Genomic DNA, 22,526 nt, shown 5'->3' with positions numbered 1-22,526 from the left:
TGGATATTTGCTGTTTTTTTTTTTTTAATTTATTGCGGAAGTGGCTTCAGATTCTCAGTGCTGTGCTTTAACCCGCTGTGCCACCAGGGAGGGCCGATATTTGCTGTTTTTACTGTCTAGCATCCCTCACCATGCCATTTGGTGGTAGTACCAGGAACAGTCTTTGGGTAGCCGCCATTTCTTCCTCTTCAGTCTTTCCCAACTCAATGTGTGCCAGTTGATTTCCCAGAATAGGCAAGTGGCCCAGGCCTGGCCCACTGGCACACAGAATCCTCCTTAGCCACGGTTGACTGGATCATGTTCGGCCTTCTCTCTGGCTACAAAGATTGGTTTGGGATAGAAAAATGACCCCAACTGGCCCATAGTGAATCCTAGACATGTTAGGAGTTTCAGGAAACAGATGCATTCTTTTTCCGCTGAATTTAAGCCTGAAAAGATATAGATCTAGATTTTCTGGCAACAAACTTGTTATGCTGTGGCAAATGAAGCCAATGTGGAGGAAAGTAGAGCAGATGATGGGAAGAGACAGGATCCTCATGACACTGAATACCTGGATCAAGCTTTTGAGCCACATCCAAAGCCAGACCCCTGTTATATTTTAATTATTTTTAAAAATTTTAAAAAAGAGTTATTTATGGGCCCTCCCTGGTGGCGCAGCGGGTTAAAGCACAGCACTGAGAAGCTAAAGCCGCTTCCGCATGAGTTCGATCCCCGCCTGCCCCGGAGGTGACCACATGGCGTGGCAGACCTCTCCTGACCCGCCCGCTGCTCCCCTCAGCAGTGTACTTTGTAGATTTGCCTGTTCTGTTCCCCACTCTGTCTCTGGTGAAGCCTTTCGCCGCTCCTGAACCTCTGGCCTATATCCCAGTTCTGTATGCACAAATAAATAAATCTTTTAAAAAAAAAGAGTTATTTATTTATGCATACAAAATTAGGGTACAGGCCAGAGGTGCAGGGGTGGTGAGAGGATTCTCCAGACTCAAAGTGGGGATCAGAACAGGCCGACTGACAAGTACACTGCTGAGGGGAGCAGCGGGTGGGTCAGGAGAGGTCTGCCATGCCATGTGGATTGCTGAGATCAAACTCATGCTGAGGTGGCTTTAGCTTCTCAGTGCTGTGCTTTAACGGCTGCTCCACTAAGGAGGGCCCCTCATTTGGCATTCTTAAGGCACTTTAGGTCCAGCTGGGTGCAGGGCGCTGAGGTCCCTTGGGGCCCCACCCAAGGTAAAAAAAAAAAAAAAAGCAACGCCTGCTCCTTTTCTCCATAGCTTCCTTTCTTTTGGGGCACTTGTCTTGTGCCAGGCACTATGCTGGGTATTTTACGTTCCTTCTCAGATATAATCCTCACAGCGACTGGAGGAGTGGAGAAAATTACTGTAACACCCATTAAACAGATGAGGAAACTGCAGCTGGGAAAGTTAATGACGGAACCAAAGATCAGCGACTAGTGACAGAACCGGGTTCCAAGACGCGCTTAAGCACTGCCTAAAGAACTGTGGTCGTTCGGGATGGGCGGATCCCTGTCGAATGGAGCCCAAGGAAGATTGGGTACGAAGCACGGACATTCGGGACTTCGGGCGTTGATATTGTCCAGAGTTGCTTGGAGATAAGATTGGGCGCGGTCCCAAGGGCCCAGCTCGAGCCACTGTATGCTGAGCCGCGTTCCCAGTGGCCACAGGGTTTTCCGCGCCCTGGGAGTCGAACTTGCCAGGTGGGGGCGGTCGGTGGGGTGGGGCTTCTCTGGGTCCACCCCTTGTCCAGGTGAGCCGCCTGCGACCCAGCCGGGAAGGGATGGTGCACCCCCGCAGCACACTCGAGTCGTAGGGTGCCCTGGCTGTTGGGCTGTCGGCCAGGGGTGCTTGGCGCTCCGGGGACTGGCTGGGCCGGCTGGGCCGTTGGCGGGGGTGGAGGAGCAGGGTGCCGCGCCCGGCCCGGCCCAGGTGTTGTCTCCGGGGGCGGGGTTTGGGCACCCAGCAGCGGGAGATTCCCGGTTGGACAAGCGGGAGATCGTCGAGGGATAGAAGCCGAGGAAACGCCACAAAGCCCCGCGGCGCGCTGAGCACAGGACGCGGGCAAAAGCGCGGAGCCTCCAGCATGTTCACGCGAAACCACCGGAGCCGGGTCACCGTGGCCAGGGGCTCGGCCTTGGAGATGGAGTTCAAACGCGGCCGCTTCCGACTCAGCCTCTTCTGCGACCAGCCGGAGGTGAGAGCCCGGCGCCTCTGCCTACCCCTCCCCAGGCTCCCGCAGCCCCCGGCCGCCGCGTCCCCGACCCCGCCCAGCGCGCGCCGAGGGGCGGAGGCGCCGCGGTGCGGGTGCGAACCGGTTGCTGTAGACTTAAAAAGTCAGAAGCGGACCGTTTGCGCGCTGATCGGACCGGTGCCATCCCAGCCACTCCCTGGCCCAGCTGGGATGGTTTGCCTCCGCCTGGAACAACTCCAGGTTGCGCTCAATTGAAGGGGCCTCAGGCTCACTTCCAAAAATATGCTTAGACGCCGGCCCCTCCCGGGCCACCCCTGGCAAATGGTGGTGGGCAGGTAGGCGGGCTCCAACAAAGAGCTCGGACTCTTGCCCCGGGCGCCGTGCCCTTTCCGGCTGCCAGGCCCATCCCACAACCTGGAACAGACTTCATCAGCAATCTCGACTTCTAGGGCAGGTCTGCGTCCTTTGCTGCAGCCTCCCCACCTGTTGTTTCTGTGCTCCCGAAGGACTGGGGTTGTGTGTGTTTGGACACGCCCGTTGAGCGATATGGGTGATTTCCCACACCCGAACTTTCAGCCTCCTTTCCTAGGGCCTAAGAGGAGTCCTGCCTCCAGTCTGACGACTCCACACCTTGCGCGTGTCGGAGCCCTACCTATAACTCCCTTAAGAGGCTTGGGAGGAGCCGAAAGCTGTGGGGCTGAGGTTGAGTAGCGACAGCGAGGCGGCTGTTCACAAGGTCACTTCTCCTTCCCTCTGGGTCTGCAAAGGGTTAAGTGAGGGGCCCTTCCTCCCGCCCCCGTCTCCCTCCGGGCTGGGATTCCAAGCCTGGCTTCTGCCCTTTCCCCCCGAAGCTGGCCCAGAACAAAGGCCCTTTCACTTCGGAGTCCCGGTGTCCCGGGGCTTCACTGACTCAGAAGCTAGCGGACCTTGGAGGAGTGGACCTTTCTCGGGTCCGGGTCCCCCCCACCCCCCGCAGTACTCAGCGGAGAACCCAGGGTAGGGGAGAGAGGGGCGAGGCCCAGAGACCCGGAGGAGGGGCTTGTGAGCGGTGGCCGGCCCCTGGGTAAGCCCTGCCTCCCGGCTCGCGCGGAGGAGCTGGGCGGAGCTGCAGGCCCGGCCGGCGACCGAGGGGAGTGTGACTCCGCGGGCCCGGGCTGGAGGGGGATAGGCAAAGTTGCAGCTGGCTGGGAATCGGGGCTGGTTTCCTGTCTGGAAGGGAAGGGGCCCGCAGAGGGGAGCGGGGGCAGCAGCAGACAGGCACACCCCTGCTTTCTCCCTCCCTCTCCTCCCAGCTACTGGAAAAAACGAGGTAATTGTGAGTCCAGGGTGGGGCGGGCTGGATGGGGGTTCCAAGTTGGGAGAGGTGGCTCTGAGGATTGGACCTCGTTTGCCCCTTTGTCCCACTTCCCGAAGGGTTCACTGTCCCCTCAAGTCGTCACCTCAATTCCTCTTCTTCCAACTAAGCCAGAGACCGCTCAGACAACTTCAGCCTTAGGACAAATCCCAGGACTTTCTGGAACCTGCATGAGGCTCCCCCTCCCTGCCCCCTTCCAGCTGTGCCTGCCCCTCACGCTGTACTGGCACACAGATTCTCTGTCCACTCCGCCAGGGATGTGGGCGGGGGCTGGGGAGGGACCAGAGTCGGAATGAAAGGGCCCTTTTCTTCCACAGCTGGGAGAACAGCTGCCACCAAAGCAAGACTGGACACTCTGTGCCCAGAGTCCCCTCTGCAGCTGGCCTCCCTTCCTGGAGCTGGGCTCCTCCTCACCTCGCCCTCCTTTCTTCCCTGGTCTGCCTCCCACCAGGGGCCTGCAACCGCGGGAGGCAAGGAAGGTGTGCAGCCAGAGGGGTCTGCAGAGCAGAGACAAGGGCAGCCTCTGCTCAAGAACTGCCTACTTCTTTCAAGACCAGGGGAACTGTGGGAGGAGAAATTGTGGGGCACAGCAGAGCTTGCCCGCCCCCATTCCCTCTGGAGGGCTCGACAAGGGAAGGGGCATTAGGGGGCACAGAGATGCAGGACAGATTGCACATCCTGGAGGACCTGAATATGCTCTACATTCGGCAGATGGCGCTCAGCCTGGAGGTAACGCCCCCACCCCTGGACCACTGCTCCTTTGCATGCATCCCAGCCCTGTCTCTGCCTTACCCTTCCCAGCTGGAGTTGAGGGAGGAGTGGGGAGAAGGATGTGTGGTTCTGAATGCCCTGCATTGGGTGCTGTGTGTGGACTTAGAATGCCCTGCATTGGGTTCTGTGTCTGGACCCAGGCTCAGTGCTGCCAATCAGAACATCATATTGGTGATGTTTATAGGAAGGAAGCTTTATACCTATATAAGGAAGCTCTGTGGGTGGGTGTGGATGTGTGTCCTGTAACAGAGGGCTCTTCCACAGGATGGAAAGAAAGGCGTTCAATGTGAGAGAGGTCTGCAGGAAGGCTATGGACTAACTGAAAAAGGGAAGGGGATTCTGGGGCAGAATGGAAATCTACTGGCCCTGGAAATGGCAGAGTTGTTTATTCATTTATTTATTCTTTTTATAAAAAAAAGATTTTATTTTATTCATATAGAACTGGGGTATAGGCCAGAGGTACAGGGGCAGTGAGAGGATTCACCAGAGACAGAGTAGGGAGCAGAACAGGCACATAGACGAAGCACACTGCTGAGGGGAGCAGCGGGCGGGTCAGGAGAGGTCTGCTGGGCCCTGTGGTCACCTCCGGGGCAGGTAGGGATCGAGCTCATGCGGAAGTGGCCTTAGCTTCTTAGTGCTGTGCTTTAACCTGCTGCGCCACCAGGGAGGGCCTCATTTATTTATTCTTAAACACATATGTGGAACACCTACTTTCTCGACCAGGGGCAACCTCAGTGAACCGGACAAGAAAGGTTCTTCTATTGGAGGAACATACAATAAACCTGCAAACACGGACATAAATTCATATAGTGAAATGATAATGAAAACAGAGAGATGTAATAAAAATAAGATGGGGGGTGGCAGCATTAGATGTAGAGGTCAGGAATGCCTGTGTGAGGAGGTCTCTGAAGGAGACCAGAGGATGTGGAGATGTGTAAGACTGGAGGAGGGGTTTTTCAGACAGAGGGCATAGCACATTCAAAGACCTTTACAAGAGGATGAGGGTGATAAGATTGTAGGGAAGAAAGAAAGCCAGTTTAGCTAGAACACAGTGGTTGGGGTCAAGCCAATGGGCAGAGGGGTCTTGATTTTACTGGAAGTATGGTGCTAATGCACAGAAGGATTTCTAGCGGGTAGACGACTCACTGTCATTTTAAATGATGAATATTGTGGAGAATAGGCTAGGCATGCTCGGGGGTGGGAGAGAAGAGGGCTGACATGAGAGGTAGCAGAAGGCCACTAGAAGGGAGAGGTAGGGGGCTGTGACAGCCTTAGGGGAGTGGACCTGGCTATGTGGTTAAAGTGCTCATGGTGGAGACAGAGAAGGGGCTGAATTTCAAGTGATGGTGGTAGATCTCGTGGGTTGCTGATGGATGGGTAAGACAAAGTGAAGACTCCAAGATGATTTCCAGGTGTGTGGCCACGGGTTGGTGTGGTCATTTGTTGAGATTTCTTTATGGAAAGATGGAGGAAGCTGTGGGAATGACTGCCTGGACCTTGCAGGGGGTTGCTGGTGAGACAGGTCAGAGGCAGGACTGTAACATGTTCAGATCAGGAGTGACAATTTATTTCACATGTTCTGCTGCCCGTAGGTCCTGTCACAGCTCCCTGGGTCACAGTAGACATTACTAATCAACAGTGGCACTCTTTATCACGTCCAGATGTGCACTCAAAATCATTTTTAGCACAATCTTGGCATAAATTGTGCAGGTTGTGTCCTTCACAAGGGCACTGAGCAAAGGCAGGAGTCCTGGCCTGACTTGCGGCTGCATCAAGAGGAGCTGTTTTTATCTAGCTGTTTGCCTGGAGAGAGTCACTTTTTCTTAATGTGCAGAAAGGGGCCCAATAAGCCAGTGGGGCTCTGACACTACAAATTATCCTGTGTTGGCACATGAGATGAAATCTATTTGCCATCTATAGTCCTCCCCCTTTATGTTAACAGTTATAGATACCTATTTATTTATTTTTTTTTTAAAGATTTATTTATGCATACAAGAACTGGAGGGGGGTTGGGTAGGCCAGGGATGTGGAGGGTAGAGGCAAGAAGATTTTCCAGAGACAGAGTGGGGAGCAGAACAGGCAGATCTACTGCAAATACACTACTGAGGGAGCAGTGGGGTGAGACAGGAGAGGTCTGCTGCGCCATGTGGGTCATCTCTTTGTCCATAGCTGGGATCAAACTCAAGCTTGATAGCTTGATAGCACTGCACCACCAGAGAGGCTCCAGCCTCCCTGCCTATTTAAACTCAAATTTTAGGAAATTAAAATGAAATAAAATTTAAGAATATTGTACAATGGTTGCTGTAGTCATGATCAAGGGCTAGATGGCCACTGAACATTCCTGTCACTGCAGAAGATTTTATTGGATAGAGCCAGTCTAGTTACTTACATGTTCAGCACCTTCCCTCCATGTAACTTTTCCTTCATGGGAGGACTGCCTAACTTCTGGGGTCTTGGTGGGGGCTTAGATTTCACTTTGGTTGCCTCTGTTTCAGCCATGTGGGTGCTGTTCAACAATTCCTCTTCCCTCCAAAAGGGAGACTCATTGATGTCTCAGAGATTGGCAAGAGTGTAGCCACAGAAGAACAAATCTAAAGACTTTCTGGGGAAGGTGAATGTAAGCTGCAAGTAAAGGGGAAGTAAGAATGAGAAAGGTTATTTTTGAATTTATGCTGAGCCCACAAATTCGTCCAACTAAGCTAAGAAGAAGGTGGAATATTCCACTTTCAAACTGAGGCCCCAGAGGTTAAATTCTCACAGCTAGTTAAGCTCTTAAGCCACGAGAGGAACTTAGGCCTGGTAGAGATTCTGAAGGGATGGGGTGATGAGAGGCAGAGCAGGAAGTCGGGGGTGGGGGGGGACAAGAAGGGGAGGGGTGGGAAAGGATGTCCAGAGCGCCTAGTGCATGCTGCAGCATCTGTCCTGACTCATCGTCCTCAGCCCCCTGGGGCCTGACCCAGGTCTGGCTGGAGTCCAGTTCTGGGCTCTTTCCCAGGAGAGCATGGTGAAAATGCCACCTGCCTGCGGAGAGGGGTGTGTGGGTGAAGAGGGGGCAATGAGGAGTAATGGGGATGGGGAGATGGGGAAGGTGTGGTGATCTGGACCCTGCCTCGGGATGCTCTGTCCAAAGGTCAGGGAATGGGGCTCTCTAGGGTGTTCCTTGCTGTGGGGTCATGGGAAATTGGATTCACGCCAGAAGGCTCTGCAGTGGGGGTGGAATCGGAGTGTGCGTGGGGTGTTGTCTGGGCCCGGAGTCCTACCTTAGCAGGGTTTTCTTCATGGCCAGCAACTTCTCTGTTGCCCCAGTCATTCCAATTTATACACCATCCGCTTCCTGAGGGGTCACTTTGAAGCACAAGCACAAGGCTGCAGGGGCCTCCTTACCTCCTAGAGTCAAGCACAGCACCAAGGCTGGGATCCTTTTTCCTTTCCCAGACTCAGCAGTGAGGTACCCATTGGTGCCATTTGTGCAGTGGACAGGGCTAGGGAATGATCTGTGAGTGCTGGGGCAGGACTGAGTGGGCAGGAGTGAGCTTGAGGACCCCTTTCTGCCCCCTCCTCGACTGAGTGGGCAGGAGTGAGCTTGAGGACCCCTTTCTGCCCCCTCCTCACTCATTTAGGGATGTTTGTGGTAGAAGTTGGAGGTAGAATGGGATGTATTGGCAAGTGGCTAAGCTTAGCAGAGGTGGGACACTGATGCAGACAGGTGTATGCAGGAAGGGGGGGTGTAGTCTAGGAGGGCTTCTTGGTAGAGGTAGCATTGGAACTGGTTTGGCATATTTCTAAAAGGTCAGGAAAGGAAACAGGTGGATAGTGCTGGGGTGAGGGGTAATGAATGAGAGTATGGTCTAGCCCCAGGAAATAGAAAGTGAAGAAGCAAGAATCTGCAGAAGGTTGGACAAGCTTCTAGAAGCAGGAATTTGGGGCGTTCAGGTCTTAGAGATTTGAAGGCTAGAGCCACCAAGGACAGAAGCAAGGACAGGGTGCAGAAGAGAGCTGATGTGAAGAAGACAAGTTTTGGGTGGTCACATTCACCCTTGTCTTCCAACTTAGTGACTCCACTTGGCTTTCCTCTTGAACTGTTCTGTACACTGTAATGATGCTAGTCTTCCACTGTGTCTCTGAAGTCTTCCCCATCACCTTGGCCAGAAACAAACAGGATCTGTTTTCTATATGTTTATGCCATGTCACTGCACTTAGAGAGCAGCCATTAATGTCTGCATCTCTTACCTCCCAGCTGGGTTCTAAATGAAGTGCCTTGGCCAGTAAGAGAAGCTCCAGTATTTGTTGGATAAAGTAACATTATTGGAATAAGTGCTCCCGGACCCTCCCTGGTGGCTCAGCAGGTTAAAGCACATCACTAAGAAGTTAAAGCGACTTCAGCACGAGTTCAGTCCCTGCCCCAGAGGTGATCCACAATGGCACGGCAGACCCCTCCTGACCGCCCGCTGCTCCCCTCAGCAGTGTACTTCCGACGATCTGCCTGTTCTGCTCCCCACTCTGTCTCTAGCGAATCCTCTCACCACCCCTGCAACTCTGGCCTGTACCTCATTTCTGTATGCACAAATAAATAAATCTTAAAAAAAAAAAAGTGCCCCCACCACTCATGAATACCATGTGCTGGATGTGCTAAATGCTTTACACTGCTGTCTTGCTGAACTCTAGGAAATAAGGGCTTTTTCCATCCTCATTTTATAGATGGAGGGAGGTTGAGTAAAATGCTCAGGGCTTTTAAAATTAGTTCCTTCCCAGTGTCTCAAGACTTGTGGGATGAACTTATCCTGTCACACTGGTGCTTTCATCTCTGCTCTGTGCCAAGGCCTCTAGGCCTTCTTTTTGAAAGAATGTTCCTGAGAATCTTGGTGCCTGTCCCACTGCCTCCCCTCGGTCCTTAGGTACAATAGTCTGCCCAGCCTCTCACTTCTGCCCTCCTGTCTTTCCATACCTGTTTCTTGCCTTTCTCCTTACTCCTTAAGTTCAGAGGGTCAGCAGAGGTTGAATCACTAGTTTGGGGTATGCTCAGGGTCCTGTGCAGCATGGGGTGAACTCTGCAGGTGGTACGCTCCTTCTCTACTGGTCCCGATTTACCCACTAGATGTTCCCTCCTCATTACTTGACTCTTTGGGGTAGCCCATGATGGCTTTTATTATGTTTTCATTCCTTTTAGTTGGTGGTCCTTAGTCCTGGCTGCACTTCAGAATCATGTGGGGATTTAAAATAAAATACATGTGTTCCTCTCTTATATGCTGTTAGTCAAGTCTGACTTGGGCCTGATATATTTTTTTTAAAGCTTTTTATTTTTTATTTAATTTATGCATACAAGAACTGGGGCATAGGCCAGAGGTGCAGCGGGTAGATGACTCACAAGAGACAGAGTGGGGAGCAGAATAGGTAGGTAAAATACACTGCTGAGGGGAGCACCTGGTGAGACAGAGAGGTCTGCTGTGCTGTGTGGGTCACCTCCTCTGCAGTGGCTAGCAATAGCCTGATAGCACTGAGACTTTAACCCCTGAGCCACAGAGAGGTGCTTTTGGTAATTTTTTTTAAATGTTTATTTATGCATACAAGAAATGGGGTACAGAGGTGCGGAGGGTGAGAGGATTTACCAGACACAGAGTGGGGAGCAGAACAGGCAGATTGCCTGAAATACACTACTGAGGGGAGCAGTGGGTGGGTCAGGAGAGGTCTGCCGCACCATGTGGGTCACCTCCCTGGCCAGGAATCAAACTCTGTGCTGCAGTGGCTGTGGAGAACTTTGTAGTGCTGCACTTTAACCTGTTGCATCACCAGGGGAGGCCTGCTCATTTTTTTTTTAACTCATAAGTTTTTTATTTTTTTAAGGCAAGATAATTTTCAGTAGTACAGTAGTAAAGAAGCAAGTATCATAAGCAAGATAGCAAGTATCATAAGTCAGTTTTCCATTTCTGACCATTTTATGAATATGTTGTATATGCATGTACCTGTTAGGCACAAGTAGCAACATGCTGTAACATTGTTCTGCTTTCTTTTCTCATTTCATATATTTTGAATTTTTCATATCTGCACACGTCTACCTCATTCTTTAAATGAATCTGCTGCGTTCTATGATATAGATGTGCTGTAGCTTATTGAACCAATGCCCACTGAAAGGCTTTTAATTTTAGTGTTTAAAAAATGCTGCAGTGAATACATTGTACTATGGCTTTGCTCATACATGTAACTGTAGGATAAACTCTTGAGACATTGGACTGTTGAAGCAAAGGATCGGTGAATTTGTAGTTTCTAGATTGCACCCAAAGAGGCTGAAGGAGTTTATATTTCCACCACCAAATACATGAAGGCATCTGGATTTTGATAAAGTTATTCTTGGGTGGCCGTGGTTGAGTTAACCTTGCTCCTGAGTTGTCTGCAACATTATTATTTCTCCTGGGCCACAGCCATTTGGGAACTGGTGCTGTCCAACTCACCTTTCCTTCTCATTCTTCCGCCCACTCTGGTTAGGATACTGAGCTGCAGAGAAAGCTAGACCATGAGATCCGGATGAGGGAAGGGGCCTGCAAGCTGCTGGCAGCCTGTTCCCAGCGTGAGCAGGCTCTGGAGGCCACCAAGAGCCTACTGGTATGCAACAGCCGCATCCTCAGCTACATGGGCGAGCTGCAGCGGCGTAAGGAGGCACAAGTGCTGGAGAAGACAGGCCGGAGGTGAGCACAAGGGAGGCCAGGCCTCCTGGGGGAAGGCGGTGGTATGTGTGTCCATGGAATAAGGACTACTCTGAACATGACCTCCCCCTCTGGGACCTGGAAGATATCTTGGTCACATCGCGAGCTGTGCTGCCCCAAGTGCGCTGGCGAGTCACGAGGGCTGGACTCAGGAAAGCCAGTGCATCAGGTAAAAGGCTGAGGCAGTGATGCAAAAGCGCTGACTTGCTAAGCCCTGCCCTGATGAGACTGACTGGCTGGTTTCTGAAAAGGTACTTTAGCATAGAATAACATAGTTCTGGGGGTCACCATCAGAGGCAGGGACTGCGAAAGGAAAGGAACGAATTGCTTAAGGGAAAACCTATCTCTTCACATTAACTAGTTTGTGTGTCCTAAAAGGGCTCAGCTTCTGAATGTGAAACATAAGCTACACTGTCAAGGACTGCTGATGGACAAATCTCAGTGAAATGGTTGAGGTGAGGCTGTGGTAAATCTAAAACGTTGGAGAAAATGCTTGGCAAGTTGATCAATCTCAGAATTGCCTAATTTGCATGAGCTGGTCAACTGGAGAACTGACTTCTAGCAGGGCAGCTTGAGTGATCCCATGAGGCTGAGTGGGGAGACCGTGCCAGCCTTTACTAGCATGGTGTCCACCCCAGCTCATCCATGAAGGCTGACACAAGAGGTTGCCTGAAGCAGTCCACAGCTTAACCATGAAGCCCTCATGGGGAGGGCGAGCAGGTGGAAGAACAGCTTCCCCTGTGAGTTTGGGCCTCTTGGGAGTGGCCTTCAGCGTGCTCTGCCCTGCCTGAGTTCCCACATGGCTTAGACAGCGTGACTGCAGGGACATCCCACCACCCTGAAAGCGAAGCACATTGCCATCGCCGTCATTTAGTTTAAGGCCCTAAGTCACCAATTACATTAGCAGCATGATGAATTAGCATGGGTAACTGGCTGTCACCTCTGATGATGGGCAGGCAGGGGAGAAGGCAGGGGTCTGCAGCCCTGCAGTGAGGGACTGGGAGTGGGGGCACTGGGAAGCTTCGCACACCTAACCAGGAGGGTTAGGGAGAAATCAAAGCTGAGGGGGAGGGAGGCGCAGGGGCTTTTGGCAAATGGAACATAAATATTCCCTATTGTGTTTTTTTCTTCTCATCAAAGCAGTCAACTTGCTTTTTGACTGACCCAGTAGCCTTTTATGTCAAAGAAATGACGAGGGAGCAGAGATGAGCTGCTTCCCTTGTTGAAAAGAAAGTCTGCAAACGCCTCTAAGCCTGGGGTTTGATGGAGAAGGCCCTGGGAAGGGTGTCTGTATGGGCATCTATCCCCTCAAGGCCTCACTTGTCCCTCTCAGGGGTGTGGAGGTGGACTGGGAGGGTACTCGGGTGGGAAGGAACTCTGAGCACTGCGTATATGATCAGCTGATGTCTCAAGTGTCCCCAAGATCAGCAACCTCCTGGGTTTAATCAACAAATCTTAAAAGTCCATCAGCCCTGCTTTGTCAGCCTCGCTGGGGACATGGGGCTGGGTGTCCCTGAACCCTTGGGATAAAGGGGAATCCGTCTGGAGGCCAGCTAGGACATTGTAATTTGCCCACAGGCCTTCTGACAGCGGAACCCCTGCTGAGCGCTCCCCCTGTCGTGGCAGGGTCTGCATCTCTGGTAAGAAGCACAGCTACCCCAGTGCTGGACCCCCTTGCTCAGCCTCAACCCCCTTGTCTCATCATCTGTTCCTACCTCTGTGCCCCTTAGACCTCCGGATTCCACTCATGTGGAAGGACACAGAGTATTTCAAGAACAAAGGCGGTGAGTTCTACACCCTGGGACAAATTCAAAGGCGTTTCCTTGAAGTTGGAGACTCGTGGGGCTACGTCCTGACCAGTTTAGTCTTTGTCCTCAGACCTGCACCGCTGGGCTGTGTTCCTGCTCTTGCAGCTAGGGGGACACATTCAGGACACAGAGATGATCCTGGTGGACAGGACCCTCACGGACATCTCCTTTCAAAACAACGTGCTGTTGTGAGTAGCGCCTTCCTTTTTCTACTCTGCTCCCAAGCAGAGGTGCTGTAGCCACAGGGGAGTGGGAGGAGAGGACTTGGGCCTGCCCCGTGGAGCTGTTCTGTACTTGCACAACATCCTTCCTGCCTCTCTGGACTTCCCAAGCACCATCCTCCTTTCTTCCTCCCACACCCCTACAGTGACGGGGCAGGGCCAGACTTTGAACTGCGGCTAGAGCTGTACGGGGCCTGCGTGGAAGAGGAGGGGGCCTTGGCTGGTGCCCCCAAGAGGCTTGCCACCAAACTCAGCAGCTCGCTGGGTCGCTCCTCTGGGAGACGCATCCGGGCATCGCTGGAGAATGCTGGAGGTTCAGGGAGCAGTCCCGTCCTGCTTCCCACCCCAGCCGTAGGGTAAGGCCCTGCATCGCTCTCTGCCCTCAGCTGCCCATAACTGGCCATAGGTGACCTATGCAATCAGGCAAGAACGAGCAGCAGCCACAGAGATGGAAGTCACTCTGGCCTGTACCCCAGAGCTGTGCTGAGGCCAACTGAGAGGACCACCAGGAATGCTGGGACAGCTAAGAGTGTTAACTAGTTTTTTTTTTTTTTTTTTTGTAGTGACTACAGAACAGTCTGGGCCATGTGGTTGTGCCTAAAGGCACCATATGAAACCACTGGTTCTCTAAGGAGCAGTTTGAGGACCTCTAGAGTAGTAGACAGAATGCTGCTTTGGAGACAGATGTTTTCAAATTCCAGCTCCAGCAACCTGTTATAAGCTATGGGCAAATTTCTTAACCTCTCTAAGCCTCAAGCTGCTCATGTGTTAGCTGCAGATTGCCACCAACCTGACAGGGTTGTCATGGGCATAAGAGGGATAATATGTATAAAGCACAGGACCAGGGACTTAGCAGGAACACAATAAATGTCTGTTCCCAACCCCTGTGGGGATGGCAAGCTAGTTTCCCACCGGCAGGCTGCCTGGCCCCGCCAGCTCTTGCTCTCCCACACGCGCCTCACTCAGTTGCGGCCCACTTCCCCATCTGTCCTACAGTGGCCCTCGTTACCACCTCTTGGCTCACACCTCACTTACCCTGGCAGCCGTGCAAGATGGGTTCCGCACACACGACCTCACCCTCGCCAGCCATGGTGAGTATGTGCGTGCGTGGGGGACACTGGATGGTGAAAAGAGGGGCCGTTGAATGGTCCTCTTCTCATTCCCCACCCTCACCCTACACTTCCTCCTCCCCAGAGGAGAACCCCGACTGGCTGCCCCTTTATGGTAGCGTGTGTTGCCGCCTGGTGGCTCAGCCGCTCTGCATGACTCAGCCTGCTGCAAGTGGTACCCTCAGGGTACAGGTGAGGGGGTCCTGAGAATCACAAGTGAACAGGGAGAAAGACCGAGAAGAGCTAGATCACCTATGAGTCGGACACTCATGAAAAATCAAGATCTGGGTGGAAGAAGGAGGGCTATGACAAGATGAGAAGAAGATCAGACAGAGGGTGGGCAGAAAGGAACAGATCTTCTTTGGGCCTGGGAGGAAGGGTATTGGGGGCTGGGATTCCCCTAGGAAACCATGAGTCATTTATGCAGCAAGCTGGGGAGCTGCAGGACTGGGTCCGAGTGCATGGAGTCCTGAAAGGCACAAACCTCTTCTGTTACCGGCAACCTGAAGACGCAGACACTGGGGCAGAGCCGCTGTTGACTATTGCAATCAACAAGGTGATGGATCCTCTGGTGGTGAAGCCACCATGTGGCAGGGCCTGGGGTGGGCCTCACCTTCAGGACCCTGGGGATGGGGGTGCAGAGCTCAGAGCCATCAAAGTGAGCCTCCTGCTCCTAACAACACCACACCAGCTGTAGGGCCAGGAATGCTGAGGGGACCATATTCTCTCTCACCGACATCACTGAAATAGGATCATCCTTTTTATTGCCAGTCTCTGACAAGTTCACCCCCAGTTTAGGATTTTTCGTCCTCCTTCCAGCTTTCCGCTCAGATTTCATTCTCCATCTACTTCCCTCTTTCCTGGTTTATTTTCCTGCTTTTCCACCCTGTCTTTTTGCAGGCTGTCCTGCCAACTTTTTTTTTTAGATTTATTTATTTATGCATACATGAGCTAGGGTACAGGCCAGAGATGTGGGGAGGGCTAAAGGATTCACCAGAGACAGAGTGGGGAGCAGAGTTGGTGGGTCTACTGAAATAAGCTAATGAGGGGAGCAGCGGGCAAGGCAGGAGCAGTCTGCTGCACCATATGGGCCACCTCCTTGGCTGGGGATCAAGTCTGTCACTGTTGACTTCTGTAACAAGGACGGAGGTGAAAGCCTTTTCTTTTTCCTGAAGGAGACTCGAGTGCGGGCTGGGGAGCAGGACCAGGCTGCAGGCCGGCCCTTCACCCTGAGCATCAGTAACCAGTACTCAGAGGACGAGGTGACGCACACCCTTCAGACAGAGAGTCGGGGCGCCCTACAGAGCTGGATGGAGGCTCTGTGGCAGCTTTTCTTTGACATGAGTAAGAGGAGGGGGCTGGGCTGAGCCACAGGGGCTTGTTTTTACCAAAGGCCTCTATTTCAAGAATATGGGGAAGGGAATGTTGCAGAAGAGAGGGCAGCCTGGCTCTTAGCTCGATTCATCCTCCCATCCCCAATCAATGTTCTTTCTTCAGGTCAGTGGAAGCAGTGTTGTGATGAAATCATGAAAATTGAAACCCCAGCTCCACGGAAACCACCCCCAGCACTGGCGAAGCAGGGGTCTTTGTACCATGAAATGGGTGAGTGAAAGTATGCTGTGGGAACCTGAAGGGAGGTGGGACTGAGTGGGTTCAGGGGGACCCAGATAAAGGAAACAGAGAAAGCATACTTTGGGCTAAGAAAGAGCTCGGTTATGTAGTGTTTTTTTTTTTTTTTTTCTTCTCTAGCTCTTAGTGTTCTAAACAAAGTTCAAAACAAACCCCCCTAAACCAAATTCATTTCATGAATTTCTTCCCTAATTTCTTTTCTGTTTCCCTTTCTGCATGTGGATTCCTGTCTCTTCCTCTGATGCTTCACTTGCCTGACACTGCTTTCATTTTCCTCCACTTTCTTGATTTCTTCACCCATTTCTGCCCACACCCTCCCATGCCCAACCATCCTACACCTTATATCCCACAGTCTTATCAGAGCCCAGAGCTCCAGGGGGTCCAGGTGAGGGGCTGCTCCTGCAGGATAATATAATCTCAGCGGACATCCAGGCTTTGCTTTCCTCCTATTACAGTGACAGGTGATGGTCAGGGCTGGGTAGGCCTGAGACCTGAGCTCTGACTAGCCCCCTCCCCTTAACTCCTTCCTGGTGCCACAGCTATTGAGCCGCTGGATGACATCGCAGCAGTGACAGACATCCTGGCCCAGCGGGAGGGTGTGAGACTGGAGACACCCCCACCCTGGCTATCAGTGTTTACAGACCAGCCTGCCCTGCCTAAGCCCTGCTTGCCTGCCTCAGTGGCCCCAGCCCGGACCCAACCCTTGCCCTGGGGGCGACCCCGAACATTCTCCCTGGATGCTGTCCCCCCAGACCACTCCCCTGGGGTTTCCCACTCAGCTGCCTCTCTGCCTCCACGGTCCCCACAGTCCAGAGGCCTCTGCAGCAAAGGTCCACCCCGCACTTGGCTCCAGTCACCAGTATGAGAGAGAAAGGTGCTGGCAGCAGGATCTGGCCAGAAGAGGAGATAGCCTACGTGCAGCTGGGCTCTGGATGTGGCACTGTCTGTAGCAGGGTGGCCAGCCTGGCCTCCCCCTCCTCTGCTGGACTGGGAAGAGGCTGAGGAGGGGGAGCAGAAGGCCTTCTTAAGTTATGGTTGCCCTGCTGCTGAGGACTCATTTCTGGGGCTGTCTGGGATCCCCCAAACCTTTCCTGGGAGAAAACTGGAACCAACCCTGTCCTACCTTCATGCACTAACCAGCTTTGAGGATGGCTGACGAGCCCTGGGCAGAAATGGGCCTCCCTTGTGACCCCCACATCACCATTAAAGTTATTTAACAACGGCCTTTACGTGGTTCTTGCCAGCAGGTTGGCTTTCCTCTCTGCTTGGCCTGGGGGCCCGCCCTCGCCCCTCTTCCCTGGCGCTTATGGAGTGCACCCATTATGAAGTGTGACCATGATACTGAGTAACCACACAAGGACTGGGTGGAGGGGATACTTTATAAATAGCACAGGGGAGAAGGAGGGCACTTCCCTGTCACACACTGCTGAATCTCAGGATCTCCGCGAGGTCATAGCCAGTCACAGCAAAGGAGCTGCCCGAGGGGTCACAGAACCGGGCACCACACAACTGGGTGTCAGCTACACACTCACCATGGCAGTGCTCCACCTGGGGGAGAAAAGGGCTGCTCAGGACCTGCTGCAGCTTGCTTGGGCACCCCCCACTCTGCTCTTCTCACCACGCACACCTCAATGGAGCCACTCTCTGGGTTTCTGCCCAGCTTCCAGATGTGTACAAAGGTGTCTTCGGCTGCTGAGAGTAGCTATAAAAAAAGGCAAGGTGTGAGATTAGGAGCTTGCAAAGAGGGGCTTGGCAAAGGCCAATGCCCAGGGCTACACTGAGTGGTAGAAACAGGCGTGTGGAGTTCCTCTCCACTCCCCAGACCAGGGCCATGGGTATGTGGGGATGGAGGAGACTGACCTTGCCGACCTTGGGAGTCAGATCCAGGGCACAGATGGCTCGAGCATGGGCGCTGATCTGGACATGTAGCATTCCTGTACTGGCCTCGTACAGGCGCACCTGCCCATTCCCATAGCCCGCTGCTACCATCCCCTGCCACAGCTGCACTGAGGGACACGGGACCCTGCAAGGGTGATGCCCCACTTTGATTTCCCCAGGCCCAAGCCCACTTCCCACCCTGAGGCTACCTTAGGAAGGCCTCAGCCCCTTCTGCCTCACTTACCCAAATCCTGGAATTCGGGTTAATAATTTGAATTCTGGGCCTGACCGCCAGACACACAGCAAGCCTGAGTCATCAGCTGTCACTATGTCAGCCACGCAGTCCTAAGAGAAAAGGCAAGATCAGCTTCCCTTTCTCCTCTGCTAGGCCTTGTTAACAGGGTGGGAGGAAAAGGGAGGCAGCATTTGCATCTGCGCCTCTCCAGAGACAGGCTGTAGGCCGGGGATTCCCTCAGGGAGCACAAATGCTTTCTGTGCTTTCATTAAGAGTTTCATGTCATCACACATTCCCCAGTCCCTGCAATATACACACCATGTGTTCAGAGGGGTATAGAGTTATCCTTACTGGATAAGTGAAGACATAGTATTGAGACCTTTTGGAGGCCTTGCAGTGAGCAGGTCACAGTCATGACTAGGTTTATGACTGGGTCTCCAGATAAACTCCAACCCCAGAGTTGCAAAACCCATGGGCCTGGCTCTGGGCCAGATACAGTGAAGGATATAATTAGAAGATATATACTCAGTTTTCTAGAGATTTGCAATACAATTGGGGAGAAAAGAATTGTCTTTGAGGGCAGTACCAATTCAGGGTTCAGCTAGGGAGATCAGTGGAAGCTGGAATTGGGGAAGGCTTTCTGAAGAGGGTGGGCATGAATAGGTAGGATTTGTCCAAGTCCAGAGAAGGAAGCTGCACAATTCAGAGCTGGAAAGTATCTTTGGAAGTCTTCGGTCAGGGCTCCTCAATGTACACCAGTATTGAAAAGTATTAGTGAACTATTAAATGCCACGTAATTGTAAAGTATCTCTGGTTTCATCACTGGACCTGAGGTTGCTGGAAGCTAAGAGAATGCCCAAAGTCTTTCAGCTGCGTAGTGGCCGAGCCAAGACTTGAACTCAGGTCCCCTGCCTCCCTAGGTAAGAAAGGTTTCTAGCTTCCAGTTGAGGGGAATACACTCACCTGCCCCTGTGCAGCCTCGGTGGCAATGTCTGTGATTGGTGTCTGGTGCTCAGCCAGTTCTTCGCTCAGTATAATGTTGGGACCCTTGGCTGGGATGTCAAACACCAGTACCAGGCCTGACCATGTTCCTGCAGGACCAGGGCCCCACTTGAGGCTTCCTGATCCTCCCAGATCTCCAGGCACTTGGCACTTTCTTCCATCCTAGACATCTTAGTAACAAACGCACCACTCACCACTCCCCACTCCGACAGCCCTTCTCCTCTATTCATTACCCTTATCCATTCCCACCCTACCCCCACTGAACCCCTGCATACCTTTAGGAATCTCTCAGACCCCTATTCTCTCCCAACCTTCCATCTAACCCTCCATGCTGTGTTCAGATGCTCAGCATCCTCCCATACATACCCCTACAGCCCAGCACCCACCAATGCCTGGTATTGGCCCCCTCACCCACACAGATGAAGTGGCCAGTGGCAGCAATTCCTCGGGCAAACACAGCTTGCACTGAGTATGAAAGGGAAACACTATCAGAAATAGTGCCTCCCCCCGGCCCCAGCCAACTCCTACCCTCACCCACTCAAGTCCTGCAGTACCTGGAGAGGCATCTCCAGAGTCCAGTGCATGCCAAAAGACCATAACAGAGCCATCAGACTCGTACATCTGTAAGGTGAGGGCAAGGGTGAGGTGACAACCTAGCAGCGGGCCTTTGCTGAGCTCTGTGTTAAGTATTTCACATTAGTCTTAGCCCATTAAAACAGAACAACTCTGGGAGGGAGGCACTACTTTTATTCCCATTTTACAGAGGATACAGGCTCTGAAGCGCTAACTAACTGCCCAAGGTCTCAGAGCTAGTAAAGTGGCAGGTATTAGAGATGGTACTTGGGAAATGGGAAATTGGAATAAAAATGAGAAATCAGGAATAGTGGGCTGGGCACTTTTGTAGAGCTTGGTAGTGTTCAGAGGTATGTGGGGCATTAAAAGCCTTTAGTGAGGGGTTGGGCAGGGAGGTCTTTTTCTTACCTGTATTCCACGATGTGAGGTGAGTACCAGCAATACTCGGAAAGGGAGCACACACCAGTGGACCTGGAGGAGGGGGTGGAGTATAGAAATGGTTACAGCAAAGAGCAGGAGGACTCAGAAGAATGGCAATTCAGAGTATTAGGGAAGGCCTAGTCATTGGTATTCGGAACAAAGAACGGGAGTTAGTGCTGGGTTCAGCAGCACTCAACTCTGCCTCACCTGGGTGATTAGTGGGGGGCTCACTCCGGCTCCCTCCTTAGCGTGCAGCTGGCGTTGGGCTAAGGACACACCCTCGGGGGAAGCGCTGAGAAGCTGGGCGCTGGGTCCATGCACTACCCCAAAATGTGTGAGGTTGCGCTCTGGCAGTGGCAGCACGCTGAGGTTGTTGCACAAGGCGGCAGCAGAGCCTCGAAGGGGGATGCAGCGCTCTCGGCGGAACATCCTAGAGGAGAGATGCTAGAATCGCCAGGCGCGCGCGAAACAGACAACAGCGGAGATTCCTGAGGGGGTGGGAGGGAGGCGTCATGAGCCCTGAGGTACACCCCTGAGACTGCGTCATGATGTGATGGGAACCCGGAGGACGGTGACGGGGTGGTGGGGTAGGGTCACATGCAGTGGGGAGGGTCTCGCGGAGCAGGAGAAGAGAGCTCTAGGGCTTAGTCATAGGGCGATGGGATAATCCCAGAAGAGGAACGGTGATGGCACAGCACCCGGTGGTCCAAGCGGCGGAGCCAAGGCGGGATGCGGCAGGGTAGTCCCGACTGCTTCCTCCCGCGGCTCGGTTCCACTCCCAGAAGACCCAGCCCAGGTGAGAGGTCACCCTAGCTGACCTAGGTCCGCTTGCCTGACGGGAGGGTTAGGTCGCTCCGAATCCGCCGCCACCATAGAGACGACGCACGTACGCACGGTCATTGGGCGGGGCGAGCAGACCGAACGTGCGGCGCGCCGCGCGGTTGCTGAGGCAACTGTGGGCGGTACTAGCCTTTGATGCGCGGCGCGGTTGCTGGGGCGACCGTTAGGCGGCGGCACACCCTGAAGGCTGGAAAACTGATGAAACCCGGAGATTGGAGTTATAGCTATCACGATGGCTCACGAAGGCTCGGTGAGCTTCAGCTCAGCTGGGGTATTTGGAACCAGAACCGGCATTGGCCATTAAGGGCGGTGTCAACAACTGTGGTCCTGCTCCGCGCCACCCGAAACCTGCAGTCGTTCAGGGTGACCTTGGAAGCTGCTTTGGTTCTGAGGCAGAAAACCTCAGCCTGCTTCTTGTCCACCCACATGTTTTGATCTGAAGGAAAAGATCAAATGGATGGTGCAGAGTTCCAGAACAAGAAGTGACTTTGGATATAGCTAATGCATATAAATCCATTTAAATGAATTGGTCAGGTATTGGGAGAGTACTGCTAGACAAATGAACTAGTTTAAGAATTTCAGAAATAGATTAAACAACAGTTTTTGTTTAAAGAGTTATTTATTTATGCATACAGAACTGGGGTACAGGCCAGAGGTGCAGGGGCGGTGAGAGGCTTCACCAGAGACAGAGTGGAGAACAGAACAGGTAGATTGACTGAAATACACTGCTGAGAGGAGCAGCGGGCGGGTCCGGAGAGGTCTGCCACACCGTGTGGGTCACCTCTCTGGCTGGGAATTGAACTCGTGCTGCAGTGGCTGTGATAGCTTCATGGTGCTATGCCTTAACCCGTTGCACCACCAGGGACGGCCCTGAAGAAATTTTAGAAAAAAACCGATTTGAAGAGCCTTTGTAGAACAGTATCTCTGACCCCTCTGGTTAAGCCATGTCCAGGTTGCTATCATAGGTTTCAAATGAGAGTATCGGAAAGGAAGTCTAAGGAACCTACTCGCCTCTCCTAGCCCAATCTGCCCTACTCTGGCCAAACCTCAACCAGGCTCTGAGCCATCTTCTGGGGTTGCTACAAGGGCGGTTCTCACCAGCAGAGAGGGAAAATGAGAATTAAGGGATCTGGAGTTCAGTGTGAGGTTTAGAAAACATCAGCTATGGGGAAGAATGAACTTAGTAGAACACTAGGTATGAGGTAAAAATGTTGGAGTGAGGAGGCAAAAGTTTGGGAAGATTGTGTTTGAATGTAAATTTTGGAAGGAATCAGGTTGAGGAAAACCAGGTTGAAGAAACTCTCATGAATCTGCTAGTAAATTCCTATGTCCCTAAAATGAATTTTGGGAGACTATACTTTTTTAAAATTATAATATGATACAGAGTCATTGTAAGACACAAAATAGAGAAGTGAAGCAAGTAGGAGAGAAACATACTCATATTACAGTTTTGTTGTTTTCCTTTCCTTCACATCATCTTTCTATGCTATTGCAAGTTCTTTCCAAATATTACCTTTAATCATCATGTAATATGACTTTGAGTGTATTTATAAACTGGAATTGATAGTTTTGAAGATTAGACTTTTTTCAAATGTTCATTAATCATCAACATTTTCAGTTTTAGAGAATGGTTTCCTTTGCTTTCTTCATCTTATTATTTGAATTTTTTATATACTTGGGATATTTTCTTTTTGTTACAAATTATTTTGTTTGGGAGGTAGTATAAAGTCAGGTTTTGGAGGCAGCCATATCTGCTTATGAATTATGACTCCACTACTTCCTTGTT

At 52.2% G+C, this 22,526-nt stretch overlaps 3 protein-coding genes across 8 annotated transcripts in view; 2 read left to right on the top strand and 1 right to left on the bottom strand.

Moving 5' to 3' along the window:
* The first annotated feature begins 1,867 nt into the window (after nt 1-1,867).
* On the top strand, nt 1,868-17,032 carry RTKN (rhotekin). Of its 4 annotated transcripts, none has more exons than XM_012731550.1 (13): nt 3,234-3,511; nt 4,008-4,285; nt 10,808-11,007; nt 12,604-12,665; nt 12,756-12,809; nt 12,904-13,021; nt 13,201-13,410; nt 14,051-14,145; nt 14,249-14,355; nt 14,591-14,719; nt 15,339-15,507; nt 15,661-15,765; nt 16,332-17,032. In XM_012731550.1, the coding sequence occupies exons 2-13, from the start codon at nt 4,214-4,216 to the stop codon at nt 16,655-16,657; spliced, it is 1,647 nt and encodes a 548-aa protein (XP_012587004.1). In that variant the 5' UTR covers nt 3,234-3,511; nt 4,008-4,213; the 3' UTR covers nt 16,658-17,032. The 4 variants fall into 4 exon arrangements, with proteins under 4 accessions (XP_004691607.1, XP_012587004.1, XP_004691608.1 ...); XM_004691551.2 differs by having other exon boundaries at nt 3,874-4,285; XM_004691550.2 differs by lacking the exons at nt 3,234-3,511; nt 4,008-4,285 and adding an exon at nt 1,868-2,205.
* A 121-nt stretch (nt 17,033-17,153) lies between these two features.
* On the bottom strand, nt 17,154-20,786 carry WDR54 (WD repeat domain 54). Of its 3 annotated transcripts, none has more exons than XM_004691549.2 (10): nt 20,719-20,786; nt 20,108-20,330; nt 19,889-19,951; nt 19,462-19,528; nt 19,319-19,372; nt 18,869-18,996; nt 17,915-18,015; nt 17,653-17,815; nt 17,420-17,494; nt 17,154-17,340 (listed from the first exon to the last, which is right to left on the bottom strand). In XM_004691549.2, exons 2-10 carry the CDS (start codon nt 20,327-20,329, stop codon nt 17,209-17,211), a joined length of 1,005 nt encoding a protein of 334 aa, XP_004691606.1. In that variant the 5' UTR covers nt 20,330; nt 20,719-20,786; the 3' UTR covers nt 17,154-17,208. The 3 variants fall into 3 exon arrangements, with proteins under 3 accessions (XP_004691606.1, XP_012586897.1, XP_012586898.1); XM_012731443.1 differs by having other exon boundaries at nt 20,108-20,388; nt 20,599-20,780; XM_012731444.1 differs by having other exon boundaries at nt 20,108-20,388; nt 20,719-20,777.
* Nucleotides 20,787-20,972: 186 nt separating this feature from the next.
* LOC101632759 (chromosome unknown open reading frame, human C2orf81) overlaps nt 20,973-22,526 on the top strand; it is a 5,036-nt gene continuing 3,482 nt past the window's right edge. The window contains exon 1 of the mRNA XM_004691365.2: nt 20,973-20,990. Within this exon, the coding sequence (XP_004691422.1) occupies nt 20,973-20,990 (18 nt within the window). The remainder of the gene's footprint in view (nt 20,991-22,526) is intronic.

The sequence above is a fragment of the Condylura cristata genome, unplaced genomic scaffold, assembly GCF_000260355.1.
Source record: "Condylura cristata isolate star-nosed mole 26May11 unplaced genomic scaffold, ConCri1.0 scaffold00031, whole genome shotgun sequence".
Taxonomy (NCBI): domain Eukaryota; kingdom Metazoa; phylum Chordata; class Mammalia; order Eulipotyphla; family Talpidae; genus Condylura; species Condylura cristata.
Note: the sequence above shows the minus strand (reverse complement) of the source record. Positions and strands in the feature narration are given on the sequence as shown.

Coding starts and splice junctions, on each gene's coding strand:
- RTKN (XM_004691550.2), top strand. CDS start 2,095: ATGTTCACGCGAAACCACCGGAGCCGGGTCACCGTGGCCAGGGGCTCG. Junction 2,206..10,807: donor TCTTCTGCGACCAGCCGGAG/GTGAGAGCCCGG, acceptor CACTCTGGTTAG/GATACTGAGCTGCAGAGAAA. Junction 15,508..15,660: donor GCAGCTTTTCTTTGACATGA/GTAAGAGGAGGG, acceptor TTCTTTCTTCAG/GTCAGTGGAAGCAGTGTTGT.
- WDR54 (XM_004691549.2), bottom strand. CDS start 20,329: ATGTTCCGCCGAGAGCGCTGCATCCCCCTTCGAGGCTCTGCTGCCGCC. Junction 19,952..20,107: donor GCCCCCCACTAATCACCCAG/GTGAGGCAGAGT, acceptor CCCCTCCTCCAG/GTCCACTGGTGTGTGCTCCC. Junction 17,495..17,652: donor TGACTCCCAAGGTCGGCAAG/GTCAGTCTCCTC, acceptor CTTTTTTTATAG/CTACTCTCAGCAGCCGAAGA.